The 13,831-nt window shown below is 42.7% G+C and overlaps 1 protein-coding gene across 2 annotated transcripts in view; it reads left to right on the top strand.

The window, feature by feature from the left end:
* SETD5 (SET domain containing 5) overlaps positions 1–13,831 on the top strand; it is a 64,776-nt gene that overhangs the window by 33,753 nt on the left and 17,192 nt on the right. For both annotated transcript variants that reach the window (XM_067003443.1, XM_048070673.2), the window contains 8 exons: positions 3,507–3,655; positions 3,965–4,082; positions 4,505–4,614; positions 4,900–5,146; positions 5,405–5,485; positions 7,568–7,831; positions 8,735–9,055; positions 10,700–10,942. In XM_067003443.1, coding sequence (XP_066859544.1) covers positions 3,507–3,655; positions 3,965–4,082; positions 4,505–4,614; positions 4,900–5,146; positions 5,405–5,485; positions 7,568–7,831; positions 8,735–9,055; positions 10,700–10,942 — 1,533 coding nt within the window. The remainder of the gene's footprint in view (positions 1–3,506; positions 3,656–3,964; positions 4,083–4,504; positions 4,615–4,899; positions 5,147–5,404; positions 5,486–7,567; positions 7,832–8,734; positions 9,056–10,699; positions 10,943–13,831) is intronic.

The following is a 13,831-nucleotide window of genomic DNA, read 5'->3' as shown; positions in this document are numbered from 1 at the left end:
AAGAAACAAAAAGATAAAGTTGCAAAACCTTCATAGGGAGCTGCAGTTACTCTGTACAAGTTACTCTCTACTCTGTACAAGCTGTATATAGGTAGCTATCATTCCACATGCCGGGGAAGTGCAAAGGGACTTGGTGGCTATGTAATATCTCTTGGATACTGAGGAAGATTCAGGTGGCTATCCTGGGCTGCTGCTGCTTCTCAGCCCTTACATCCTTGTTCTCTCTGCTCAGCAGATGTCTGTCACAGGTGTGGAGTGACCAGCAGGAGTACATGGTCTCTCATCCTGTGCTTTATATTTTTGTTCCACTCATTTGTCTCATCTCTGTTAGGTAAACTGAGAAGGTTTCTCAGTTTGCATCAGCTGTCATTTAACCGAATGTCATTACTGGACATGAAAATAGCTTTTTTTTGGGTGATGAGGAAATAGGTATTTTAGGAAAAAAAAATAAAGTAGGGTGGTGGTGTCAATATGCAGATAGCAGCTGTGTGTAGAAGATGGGTGTCATGGCTGCTCTGCTTGGCCATGAAGACTCTGGAGAAACTAGAAAGGAGTAAAAATAAAATGTCATGTATACCTTGTGTGCTCTCTCAGTTCATTTAGCTTAGGTAAACAAGGATGCAAATGTAGCCCATGTACTCTTAGGGAGGAGAAAAAAAAAGGGGAGGGGGGAGAGAAGCTTCCCCAAACTAGGAGTAGGAAGAGGTGCATTAAGAAGTTTGATGCAGGATATGGGATTTTGATCGTTGGAGTGGTCTGGACAAGACAATTCTCAAATATCCAAAAGTTGCAAAGGGAAGTTTGTGCAAACCTGAGGCTGTTTGGTGTTTTGAGTAAAAACAACTTAGTGATCAGATGCTTAATTATTTGAACGTGCTGAAGCACTTTTCTGCCTGCTGTTGCCAGAGCAAACCCAGGGTCAGTATTTGCCCTTTGTTGCTTCTGATAGTTGCTGACTTGAGCTCAAACCTCTGATTGACTTCACATACTGAAGTGAAGAGCCTTTATAAAGTAAAGCCACTGAGTATTATGCAGATGTTGCTCTGCAAAAATATGAGAACAGTTTTGTCTGATTACCAGTCAGCAATCCCTAGCCTGTGACGTGAATAAAGTCATTTGTTCTTTTCACACATGAAAGCATGGCAGCTAATCCTTTTCATATTTCTAAATTCAGAGAACGAAAAACAAGCTGAGCTAGGATCTTATCAGAAATGCTGTGAGATCGTTCCTGTCGTACCAAAGTCAGATAATTGTGAAGTTCTACAGATGCAGCGATTCTCTTTCCTCTGTGGGCTTTCTTTTTTCCTTCCAGCACCCTACCTCATCCCACTTGTGTTCTCCGAGCTGTTTTCCAGCATCAGGTGACCAGTAGCACAAATCAGTCATGGGCCAAAGGCAAGAATGGAGGCTCCCAGATCTATTCACATTTCTGAAAGATTCTAAGAAAAATTGGTAGAGTTGTAGAATAATTTAGGTCAGAAGTAAACACTGCAGGGCATCTGGTCTGTCCCTCCTGCATAGAGCCACCTTCGATGAGGAACTAGGGGTGGTATAGGAACAAAGCTGTTCGACAGGAGGCAGGCTTGTGTCTCGGTTCTAGTTTATCTGCTACCTTCAGGTACTTCTTCCTTATCTCCTTCCGGCACACGCTAACAAATCTGGTTCCATTTGTTTACTCTATTGCTACAGTTGGATAATGCAAAGTGGATCCAGTGTTCTTAAAATGATTTGGCCACAGAATGCTACTGTTCTCAGCAATGCAAACCATCTTATCTTTCACTCATGTCACGAGGCTGTTGATCGCAAATCAGGGCTAGCAGTGTGACTTCTTGGTCATAAAATTGTGTGGGTCTCTTTTATGTCAGCTCAATGGGTTTCTCTGGACTTGGGGAATGCTCTGTGTGCTCCTATCAGGATCCAGGATACGACACTGCAAGGCTTCTCAGAGCCTCTAATACATTCAGGTTTTTCCAATTGCCTGCAGATACAGTGGGTATAGAATTGTTTGCAAGAGATACACCCTGTAGGCATGATAAATGTAGCGCTGGATATATCTTTACAAGGAGATCTGGAATAGCAAGACCATTACTCCTTCTGCATAGGTTTCAAATGAATATTTTTATAAAGCTATTTTTATCCTGAACCTGAGAGAAGTCGACTAATAGATCTTACTTTACTGGCTGATCCAAGATCTGCAGTATAATGTATTAAAACAATGAAAGCTTCCTTCCTCTCAAAGACATTTATTCAGAACACATGTAAGATTTTAACAAAAGAGAAGGGTAAAGTCTGTGGTTCAGTGCTCTCAACACGGTCAGTATGGAGGGTTTCATTTGCTTCTCAGTACTGAGTGCTGCCTTAGGGCATTAACTTTATTTTTATGAGGTTAGAACGTCATCATTCTGCCATTGTCCTGATAGAGCCCTTTCTTAAGCCAGTGGGATTTTTATCCAGATGAGCAGATTGCTCAGTAGCTGTTCCCAGCTAGAGGGCTTCATCAGGAAAACTTGGGAGCTTTCTTTTAACAAAATCATGTGTTTTACTTCTAATTAGATAGATGAATGTCATTATTGCTGAAGCAAGAACACTTATGCCTCAATTCAGCCCAAAAAAGTACCAAAAACTGCCCTTATGAACAGTGAATATCATGCTTAGGAAGGAGCAGGCACAGCTCTTGTAGTGAGGCAGTCAGCCATCTTCACTTAATTTGCAAAATTACCCAAATTTTTTTTGCAGAGAGATTCAACCTGTTAAGCAGGAAAAGTACTTTGTTTTTATGGAAGAAATCTTTTCTGTGTTGCAGTGCTTATAATATCCCTCCATTATGCCATAAAACCTCTTTTTTGCATGTCTGTGCTTAAAGAATAGTGTGGTTGCATACTGTCAAGACATCTTGTGAAAATCCATCGTAATAGGCTTGAACATGAAGGAGATTCAGCAAACTGTCAATATCTGCTTAAAAATGTATTTCTTCATGTTAAAAAAAAATCCCCAGCACTGGTTGAACAGGAAGATGAAGAGAAGATTCTGGATGGAGATGGAAATTGACAGCTCAAGTCTTTGGCTTATTAGCTAGAATTACCATCCCCTGCAAAAGGAAAAGCTTCTGTTTTTCCTCTGAGCGTGTGACAACCCACAATTTAGGGAAGATTTGAGTTATTCTGGCTGTTAAAGTGGCCATAATTGCAGAGCAGTTCCCTATTAGCGGCAACTGACAGGTCTGGTTATACCTCCTAGCTGCAAGACTAAAATGCTTGGTCTGATGGGTTTCTGAGACTTACTGTTGAAGGAAAGGAATGAATACTCTTTGTTCTTGATAAGTATTATCAAGGTCATTGGTTATTGCTAAACTGTTACAGGATAAACAATATATCCACCGGGTGTATGTGCAGAGTTCCTGGGTGTTGCTACTAGATTAATTTTTATTTTCATGCAGGCAAGACACTCTCCTTGAGTTACAGGCCTTTGGTTTTAGCGCTCATATTTTGTTCTGTTTTTTGTTACAGCTGCAGCTGGGAAGGGTGACTCGGGTTCAGAAGCACCGGAAGATCCTGAGGGCAGCGAGAGACTTGGCACTAGATACCCTTATAATTGAGTATCGAGGGAAGGTTATGTTACGACAGCAATTCGAGGTCAATGGGCATTTCTTCAAAAAGTAAGAGTACTATGAATTGATTAGTATGAGAGAGCATCATGGCACAGAGAGACTAGAGTCTCTATGGGATAATGCACGCTTACAGGGCCCTTGTCAGCTGTGCCATCCGTAAAAAAGTAAAAGCAAATACACAGCCTCAGCTTGATGCTCTGCTTGCGGACCAAAACCCTCTGAAGTAAATCTGTTCAACTCTGCTCATGGAAATGCATGAGCCTCCAGAGCAGTAGTACTGTTGGAAGCACTGTTTCCTGTTATAACTGCCATGGGAATTGGGTATTTTGGGATTGAGACGTTCTGTTACTTCTCCAGGCCATATCCCTTTGTGCTGTTCTACTCCAAGTTCAATGGCGTTGAAATGTGCGTTGATGCCCGCACCTTTGGTAATGATGCCAGGTTCATCAGGCGTTCCTGCACTCCAAATGCGGAGGTAAATTCTCTCTTCACCATCACTGTAATTGCAGATAAGTTTTACATAAATTTATTGCACTCTCTTGAATATTCAAACTTAGAATGCAGTAAAAAGTGTAAATTCTCTGCATCTCTTGCTTGTTTGATGGTTTATACTTGGAATAAGAGATCAGAAGAAAGTTGGGAACGAGTTTTTTTTGAAGGGAAATGTTTCTTTCATTGCTTTCCTCTGGCTGCAGAATGATAGGGTAAGCAGGTGGTAGGAAGTGTAAGTGCAAAAGCACAGGGTAAGAGCAGTGAAACAGGCTTTTCCCTGTGGAGATTTTTAGGATAATTATTCGTGTAGTAGATAAGAGCTACTTTACAGAAGGAGGCTTCCCTCTTGGAAATAAGAAGTGCAACTTGTGGAGATGTTAGTTTCTCTCTGCTTTGTTTAACAAGGTTCGTCATGTGATTGCTGATGGGATGATCCACCTGTGCATCTATGCTGTTGCCACCATTGCCAAGGACACAGAGGTTACCATCGCCTTTGACTATGAGTACAACATCTGGTGAGTCCTTCACCTCGCCCAGGAGCTCTCCACTGCCCTCCTGGACTGGACATCTTCCTCCAGCCCTTTCCTCGCATTCTACATTTTGCTCCGTTTTCTACTGAATTGCATTTTCCGGCTATTCTGTCCAGTTCTGCTGGCATATTCTACAATAGAGGCCATAAGGTAGCCTGCTGTCCTTGCTTTGGCACGTGGTGAGATGTTTAGTAGGAGATGCATTGAATGTCTCTGTACAAGGGTTGAGAAATGAAGAGTGACACGAATTATGTTTGTCTTTTGGAGCAGCAACTATAAAGTGGACTGTGCGTGTCACAAGGGGAACCGGAATTGCCCTGTGCAGAAACGTAGCCCAAATGCTGCAGAACACCTACCTCCACCTGTTTTAGGCACGCTGATTGGGGCAGAAACACGCCGGCGGAAAGCCCGTCGAAAGGAACTAGAAATGGAACAGCAGGGCATTGCATCGGATGAGAACAGCAGTCAACAAACAGAGGAAGTTCCAGAGGGACCTGCGGCGGTCAGTGACAATGAGGTAAAACACCAGATACTTCATCAATTTTTGTTGTTGTTCAGTGTTGTGGAATCTGAACCACTACAGCACTGGTGTCCTCAGAACAGAAACTGCAATAGGCCTTTTTTAAACCTTTAATGCCTTATTTTACCATAAGAAAAAAAAACTGTAAAAACTGTAAAACTGTAAAAGACTGAAAAACTGTAAAAAGTAAAAACTGAAAACTGTAAAAGAGTATTGTTTTTTGTTTGCCATAGTAATTCTGGGCTTTTCTTTTAGGTGGCAGATAAAGAGGAGAAACAAGAAGGGGAGAAAGAGGAGTCTGTAGATGAACAGGGAGCCTTGGTCCACAGCCGACGGGCAAGTACCTCTGTGTTTATCATTCCCGTAGGACTTGCTTCATGCAGTGACCAACAGGTCTGGTTGGTCATTTCACTTGTTCCAGCACAAATTCCAGCTGTCAGTGGTCATCAGTAATTCGATTTAAAAAAAAAAAGGGGAGAGGGGGAAGGGTTTGACTCCACACAGGAGATTTATGTTAGGGCACTGCAGATGAAAAGGTGCAGGACAGATTCCTTTCCTGGTTGAAGGGTTTAACTGTTAGTTTCAGGGCTATTTTATAGCCTAACGCATACCTTTAAGAAGACAATCAGCACCAGGTTCAAAAAAGGTAATTGCACCCTTATGTGCCTGTAGTGCCCTTCATTTTACCAGCACAAGAATTTACGGAGCCATATGATGATCCAGAACCTTGACCCAGTTTGCTGGGTTAGGTTTGTTAACCTGTATCCGTTCCATGTATGGGTTGACTAAATGGTTGTGCAGACACGTTGCCATGAGGGAAGGGCGTAGGATAAAGTGGCAAAACTTGATAAGAGGAGTAGGCTACCGACAGCGCTATTGGCACAAGTCAGGGAAATTTCCTATATTCTTTATTAGGAAGTCCCTTTGTGTTCCCAAATTGTCATTGTTGTCTGGATCAAAATATTTTGGTGCTCTTTGATCTTTGATAACATAGAATATAAGAAAGCCAAGAAGGGACTATTATTTTTATTTTTTATTTAAAAAAAAAGCAATGAAGAAAAAGTGCTTCCATCCTTCTACCAGGCAGCAAATGTATCAGAGCTAGGAGCCTTTCCTTTGTTCACCAAATACCCTAACCATTGCGCTTTCTCTGATCAGAGAGAGGATCTTCTGTGTGGAGATTTCCTGAGAATGCTTTAATTGTTAAGGTAGTACAGCAAATAGCAGAGCCCAGGGCCATCTAACAGAGATATCTGTGGATTATCTCATGGATTTCTTAGAAGGGGCAAGATAAAGCAGTTAGTTTCTGCTGGAATTTGAATAAAAGTAGTCTTCCGTCACACTGGCTGTAACCCTGGAGGGAAGATTTTATTTTTAATGCAAGGAATCTGGTCTCTTTCTGGGACAGTATAGTTCAAGAAATCTCTCAAAGTGAGGTGTTAGTTTCCCACGAGCTTGTAAGCCCTGTTGCTGTATGTGTGTCACCAGTTAATCTCCTTTAATGAGATACAGTTTTCTATATTTGGCACTGGGTAAATACCTGTATCTGTAGTTTCCACGATTTTTAAAATTTGTTTTTGTGCGTGCTGAATATTTTTGGAACAAACTGTAATGGCCAGGCTGCTGTGATTGAGTACTGCTGTGTGCTTTAAGACGCTTATCCCCCCATGACAATTCCTAGAAGGCACCTCATCCCACTCCTTCAAATCGACTTGATTCGGCTTGTCTGCCAGTCACTGCAGCATTATTATACTGGGCCTTTTATATGCGTAATTAACAATTATTTCTGACACAGCTAGATGATAAGATTTCCTGTCACTTGTTTACCTAATAAATACCTTCTTTTTCCTCTCTGCCTCTCATGTTCTGTTATTATTATCCACTGTGTAAGCTGCTTGGACAAAAGCTTTTATTTTTGAGCTGGGTGATCTCCTGACAGTTTGCACAGTGGTGTTACACTTGCTGCAAATTACTGATTCACTTACTTCTGTTGCCTCTGGCTTATGTTTATTTCTAACGCTCGTTCATTAGCAAGTAGCTCCATTTGTTTCCAGGTCACCTTTTTACTCTCCTTATTCTTCTTCAAGGATTTTAGTTCTTCAAAATTATATGTTTCCTTGTGGCTATTTTATAAATACAACTCAGTAGTATCTAAGTGGGCCTATTTAAGAACAATGTTAGTTCTTCTAGTTACTCTATGAACACATGATTATGTTGTTGGTATTCTGGGAAATTTGCCATGTTGAAAAATTCAATTTAAAAAAAACAACACTGTTTCTGTCCCCTATCTGGCTCTTGTGTCACTGCTGTTTGGCAGTCGTTCTCCCAGCTGTGCTGCATCCCATCTCTGCTCCTGCGTCTTCTTCTCTATGTGCATGATTTACGGTGCTAACTTAAATTTACTTTCACGTGTTCTAGTCCCGGGAAGAGAGGAAGGTAGAAGCCATCATGCACATGTTTGAAAACCTGGAAAAGAGGAAGAGGAGACGAGAGCAGCCATCAGACCGGAACAGCACCGATGCTGAACTCAGCGTCAATTCTGAGGCTCCTGAGCTGGAGGAAATAAAAACAGAGACTCCCGAAACGGAGGATGGAAGTTCAGCACTGAGTGCTGCTGCTCCAAGCATTTCCAACAGTACCAGCAGTACTGGGGTGAACACACGGCGGTCTTCACAAGTAGCGGTAAGATGAAGATAGGACTGTTTAATAGCTTGTACCGAGGTCATACGCAGCATGTCTGATTGTTTGGGTTGGGAGAAACTTTGGGGGTCTCTAGTCCATTCTGCTTTAGGCAGTGTGGCTGTGAGGTTAGAGAAGGTTGGCCAGGGTTTTACCCTGTCTTGTCTTTAATACCTCCAAGGACAAAGATTGCACAGCCTCTCTGGGAAGCCTCTTCAGTTCAGGACTGTTCTCATGGTGAAAAACTTGTCTTCTATGTTTTTGAATGTATGTACGTTGTCTCATCTTCCAACCCTGCGCTGCTGCCAAGAGCCTGGCTGCATTTTCTTGATGGCCTCAGTTTGGATGTAGTAAGGCTGCTCTTAGGTGCCCCTGTTCTCTGGGTGGATTAAGCCCAGCTCCTTCACCCAGTGGGCCCCATACAGTGGGCTGAGAGACTAGACCACCCCTTCTGTACTGATAGGACCTTAAGTTGGAGGTATAGCTGCAGTAATTGAGGAGGGTGTTGGGTTTTCTTTTGTTTTTTGGTTTTTTTTTTTTTGTCTATTTTCATTGCATGTATTCCCATTATGTGGCAGAGCCCAGATACTTGCCTAGAATGATGCATGTCAGCTCAGATCAGGAGTGAGCGTAATTACTTTGAGACAAATAGCAAGTTGCTTCCTGCTGCTGTCTTACCTAAGACAAATATTCTGATTGATGCCTTAAGAACACAGCAGATAAAACGATAATGTGCCAGTCTTTTAAAAAGGTCCCCAAAGCCATCTTATGAGCCCATACAAATAGGGTCCAACCAGATTTTGTGGGTCAGATAATGTCAATAAATAAATCTCGGGCCTTAATCCTATATGCAGAGAAAAGGAAGACTCCTGATGGTGCTTGGACTAATGACAATTTATGTTGTAGGATGCTGTCCCAGAAAAAACAGTTACTAAGCCAGCTCCAGCAAAACCCTCCAGGCCCCGACCAAAAAGTCGCTTCTCCCGATACCGGACCAGTTCAGCACAAAGACTGAGAAGGCAGAAACAAGCCAGTTCCCAGCAAGCTGAACTTGTACAGGCTGTCCCAGAGGAAGGAAGCACTGCCAGCTTGGTAACCACAACAGATATCAGCAATGTAGAAGGTCCAGGAGAAGGCAGACAGTCGGTGGGATCTGACCCAACTGTTATCGTGGCTGCGGGATCTCAGTCTAATCGGGCTGCAGTGAAGTACCCCAAAACTAAAAAGGTAAATATGATCAAGTGCTCAAACTGGAGAGAGGAAAAAGAGGTTTTGTGTGATCACTGGGGAGAAGTTGGCTCAGGTGAAGCAGTTCTTTAACATACGTGACCTGATGTAAGGTTTTCTTTATTATTTCTCTTATAGTGTCTAAGAGCTCTCATCACGTGTCAGAATCTGGCTGTTCAGCACTGTAGAAAGAAAGATCAAAAAGAAATTGCCTGGTCAATACAGTAAATCAGCATAGAACTTAGATACCAACAGGGTGGCAGAGGTGCAATAGGAAGGGTCTTGCTGTTGGGTACAGCAAAAAGGCTATAAAGAGACAAATTATTCACCTTTGTATATGTGGGGAGGAAACCCCTGCAGCCTGCGGGGTCCTGGGAGAGAAGGGCTTGGTGTCATAAGGAGTTGGGTGATGGAGGGTGAGCCCTGGGTGAGGAAAGCAAAAAGCAGTTTAAGTACTGCTTTTAAGTACTGGTATTGAGGGCAATTAGAGATGAGAGATGCCTGGGAAAGGGCGTAGTGAGGAGAACAAGCCGTTTATTGTTTCTGCAAGAGAACAGGGTACTAAGAGAAAGATGGAGAGAGCTGATGGGTTTGGACCTATGTGTAGTGAGCTAGGAAGAGTTTTTGTCTGCAGCATGCAAAGGCGGTTGTAACAAATCTGGTGGGGTAGCCAGCATTTAAGGACTAGATGCTGATGGTGTGGAAAAGAGCATTAGCTTTGGGGCCCAAAGGAAAGGATGTTCATTAGAACAGGTTGGGAGCCACTGGAGAGAGGTCTGAAGTAGCAGCAACTTTCAAATCACTGGCCTGAGTCATACCGCCAGTACCATTCTGGTAATGTCCATGGTAAGGAAGAGAGATAAGGCACAGCTACAGAAAAGAGGGTTTAAGCAGCACAGAGATGTAGGGAGACTTGCTTGAAAAAAAAAAAATGTCACCGGAAATAACTAGGGTGTTGCAACTTGTAAAGGATAGTAAAACAAAGGTTCTCTTGTACATGCCAACAAGAGAAGGAGGAGAGAAAAATTGAGTCATTATGTACTAATGGTTAGGTGGAATTCAAAAGTAATTTTGGAATGGCATAACAGTGTGCTGGGTATGGGAATCGGTGGTGGTATCTTTTTGGGATGAGTGGGATGGCAGACTGGGGGGGTATTTATTTAGAACAAGGTAGAAGCGGTTAGCTTTCAGCTTAGCAGAATTGAAGACCAAGAGGGAACGTGACTGCAGGCTATAATGTGCAAGCTGGAGAAACTGCTAAGGGAAAGGAGCAGAAATTGCAGAACCTAGTAGACAGCTGGCACGTACGGGGCATAAATAAACTAGCCATGAATACATTTAGGCTTGCAGCTTAGAGACAGGTTTTAGAACAAGGCGATCAAGTTCTGGGAGAGCCTTCTCATAATAATAATGGAGCATAAGATTGAGCTACTTGTATAAAACTGGATCACCTGACTCAGTGCCTGCAACAGATGTGAATCGGGACTGATGCAGAAAGTCGTGGCTGCATTCCTTCCTGTTGAGGAGTAAGGAGGTTTTAGCATATGGGCTGACCTAAGCACAGCTTCGTTTACGTGCTTTTGTGCCATCTCACCTTTCTTCTTCACCTGTGCTAGTTGCACTGACGTGTGTTTTCTCCCTCAGTATCTTGTCACTGAATGGCTGAATGACAAGGCAGAAAAGCAGGAGTGCCCCATTGAATGCCCTCTGCGCATTACTACAGACCCAACAGTTTTGGCAACAACTCTGAACATGTTGCCGGGTCTCATCCACTCCCCGCTGATTTGTACCACACCTAAACACTACATTCGTTTTGGTTCACCTTTCAACCCCGAGAGACGTCGAAGGCCCTTTCTGTTGGACGGAATTTACAGCTCCTGTAAAAAGGTATGTTTGATCACGTCTTACCTTTGGGGGCTGTATACTCATCATGCTCTTACTGGCACCCTCATAAAGCTGTTGTGTTCTCTGTGAGCCTATTTCCATGTATTCCTGCTGAGCTGGCCTTGCCTGGCCACTTGAGGAGGTCTTCAGACTGCAACTGCTGACCCTCGCCTAGCCAGGGCCCCGTCTTCATCCTTGTTTTTTACTGTGGTAGAACTGATCTTTGACTCCCTTCTTGGAAACCTGTATTTTCACCCCTGTGGTGGCTGTTTATTATCCAGTGTACGTGATTTGAGGGGTTTAATTGTTGCCCTTAAAATGTGTTTTGTCACTGCTTTCACAGAGGATGATTGGCATTGTAGGGATAGGTCAGTTTTGCAAAACACCTCAGGAATACAGCGTCTCAGTCGGGATCTGTTCTCTTTGGAGAGCCAGTGTTGTTTTGCAAAGGCTGTTCACAAGAGCAAGGCCACAGCTCTTTGTTTGGGATCACAGACTGTCTGTCTACAACAGCTATTTGTGGCCCTGCAGGAAGCCTGATCTGAGTCCAGCTGAGGACTTCATTCCTCCAGAGATGGTGTGTGGCCAGCAAATGCTGGCATTTACCCGTCCACAGGGAAACAGTAGTTCAGGTTAATTTACTGAGTCAGATTTCTATCTGAATCCGTCTTGCCAATCACCTGTCAGCTTTGCTCAGAGGCTTTTCCAGTTTCTGTATAATTACCCGAGAGCAGCTTTATGGAAATCCTTTCTGATCTCACAGTCTCGGTAGCTTTCAAAGTCAGGCACAATGTCCTAGTTTCTTTGCCCCCTTTTTAAGGAGTTTTTCCAAAGAGTTGGTTTGGACCTTGCTGTTCCCATCTCTGACCAATTTGTTGTCTCGTGCTAACATACACCTACAAAAAGAAGCTGAGGTTTGTCTTGAGTATTTCCTTCATAGATAAAGCTCTTGATGGTTCATATATACTTGTGTGAACAAAATCATGTTTGCTTCCATGTACCTGGGTAATCTGCCCATGCATCTTTTATTACCTTTGGCTATTTTCTAGTCATACAATAATTCTGACCGCAGGAGAGAGGACGGCATAGTCTGACTATGGACTTCCTTCATTTGGTCTACTTCTTCCCTGAAGCTGGGTGGATGTTGTGTTGCAGCTCAAGTGCTGAATAAAGCAGAAAGCTGCTTTGTGTCATGTAGCCCATGCCTATTTTGTGCACCCCAGTATGACGACTGAATTTTCTTTGACAGGTTGATTTAGATTCGTGTTCAGTCTGTGATTTACCATGTTTGTTAGAAAAGATCCATTAGTTTTCAAGGCCGTAATTTTAGAAGTGATTGTTTCTGGCTTTGCGTGGTACTTTGTTCTAGCCTGTGCTGAGCTGTGTACTTATTTTTTTTCCCCCATCCATTTTCCAGTTTACTAAGAAAGTGTTGAATGCTGTCTTCTAGCTTGTTCTTGTTTCTCCCAGGTTGGCATCATCTGAAAACTTAAGCACACTGCCTGTTCCATTATCTAAATAATTAATAAAACGTTGAAGGATTCAGTGCCCAGAACCTATGCTGCAGAAAGTGTTTTTGATAGATCTCTACTTTTTGAAAGTAAATAATCGATAACTGCTCTAATAAGGATTTTCATCTACTTTGTAGGAGTTCCCCAGCTTTTTCATGGAAAAGACTGCTTGCTAGCATTTGGTGTTTTTATCACCACTACTGACAGCCTGGAGATGTAGGAAAAAGTCTGCCTCTCGTGCTCAGGAGTGTTCAGAAAACTCTCACAAGGAAGACCTCCTTTTCAGCTAGCTGAGGTCTAGAAATGGTCCAGAACTTGATGACATTGCTCTCTCAAGACCTGATCTTTCTGTCGTGTCTGCTTCTTGACTATTCGGTCAGGAAGGTTGATTTATAAAGGCTGTTGAAATAGATCACACATTTTCTGGATTGTCAGCAGGCCTCTTCCTTAAGCTACTGAGGACTGTGCCAAAAAACCTCAGCTGATGATCTCAGTTTGCATCCAGAGCATGCCAATATCTGAACCTTGCAAGGAAACTGAACTGTATAACCTGTTCACGTTCATCACACGTTGTACAGTGACTTGGCTGTCAGATCAGATGCTGCACTTGAGGTAGCAGTGCTCCAGACTGGCTGGCACTCCGCAGTCTTCCTAGTGGCTACAGTGGAATCCATTGAGATATATTTGAACAGAGAAAAAGTGTCTGCTGTACAGTAGTGAAGGCCATCAAAATAGATCCTGGCACCTGCTCTTCACCCTTGCGTTAAAGTTTTTTCACTCTGAGGATTGTGGCCACTGAGTTTCTGACACACTTCCATGATAGCTTAAGGAGTCAAACTTCTCTGGGAGAAAAAAAGACTGGTAAAGTGAGTCCCTTGGGTAAACTACACAAATGTAAATTACTGTATTTATTTTTCAGCAGTTTTGTTGTCATGTTACTGAATTACCTTTTTGTTTTCCATTATTTTATGGTATTTATTTTTGATAGTAAAATAAGCAAAGGTTTCCTGCCTGCTGTCAGGAGTCAGTTTGTATCAAGATACAGGGGTAGCACACGCACTGTAGCAGCTGATTTGCTGAGACTTCAATTCAAGTTCACTTGCATGAGATGTGAAACATTCCCCATCATCCATGTTCTAAAGACCAGTGTGATGGTTATCTCTTTTATTAGTAGCTGAAGAAAAGGTTTGTTTTTATTATTCTCTTCTTGTCTTAGCCCTCTGAAAGCTGCTACTTGCATTTTATCAGATATTTTGTTCTTTGTCTCTGCCTGGCAGCAAGCACAGTCCTGGAAGAATTATGTGACTGAACTCAGCCATTTCTCAGCTGGAATTTTTAGAGCAGAATCTATGTAAGGCTCTAATGTGCCTTGGTGAAGCAT

Source organism: Anser cygnoides, chromosome 10 (genome assembly GCF_040182565.1).
Source record: "Anser cygnoides isolate HZ-2024a breed goose chromosome 10, Taihu_goose_T2T_genome, whole genome shotgun sequence".
In the NCBI taxonomy this organism is placed as follows: domain Eukaryota; kingdom Metazoa; phylum Chordata; class Aves; order Anseriformes; family Anatidae; genus Anser; species Anser cygnoides.
The sequence above is the reverse complement of the archived record's forward strand: the minus strand, read 5'-3'. Positions and strand labels throughout refer to the sequence as shown.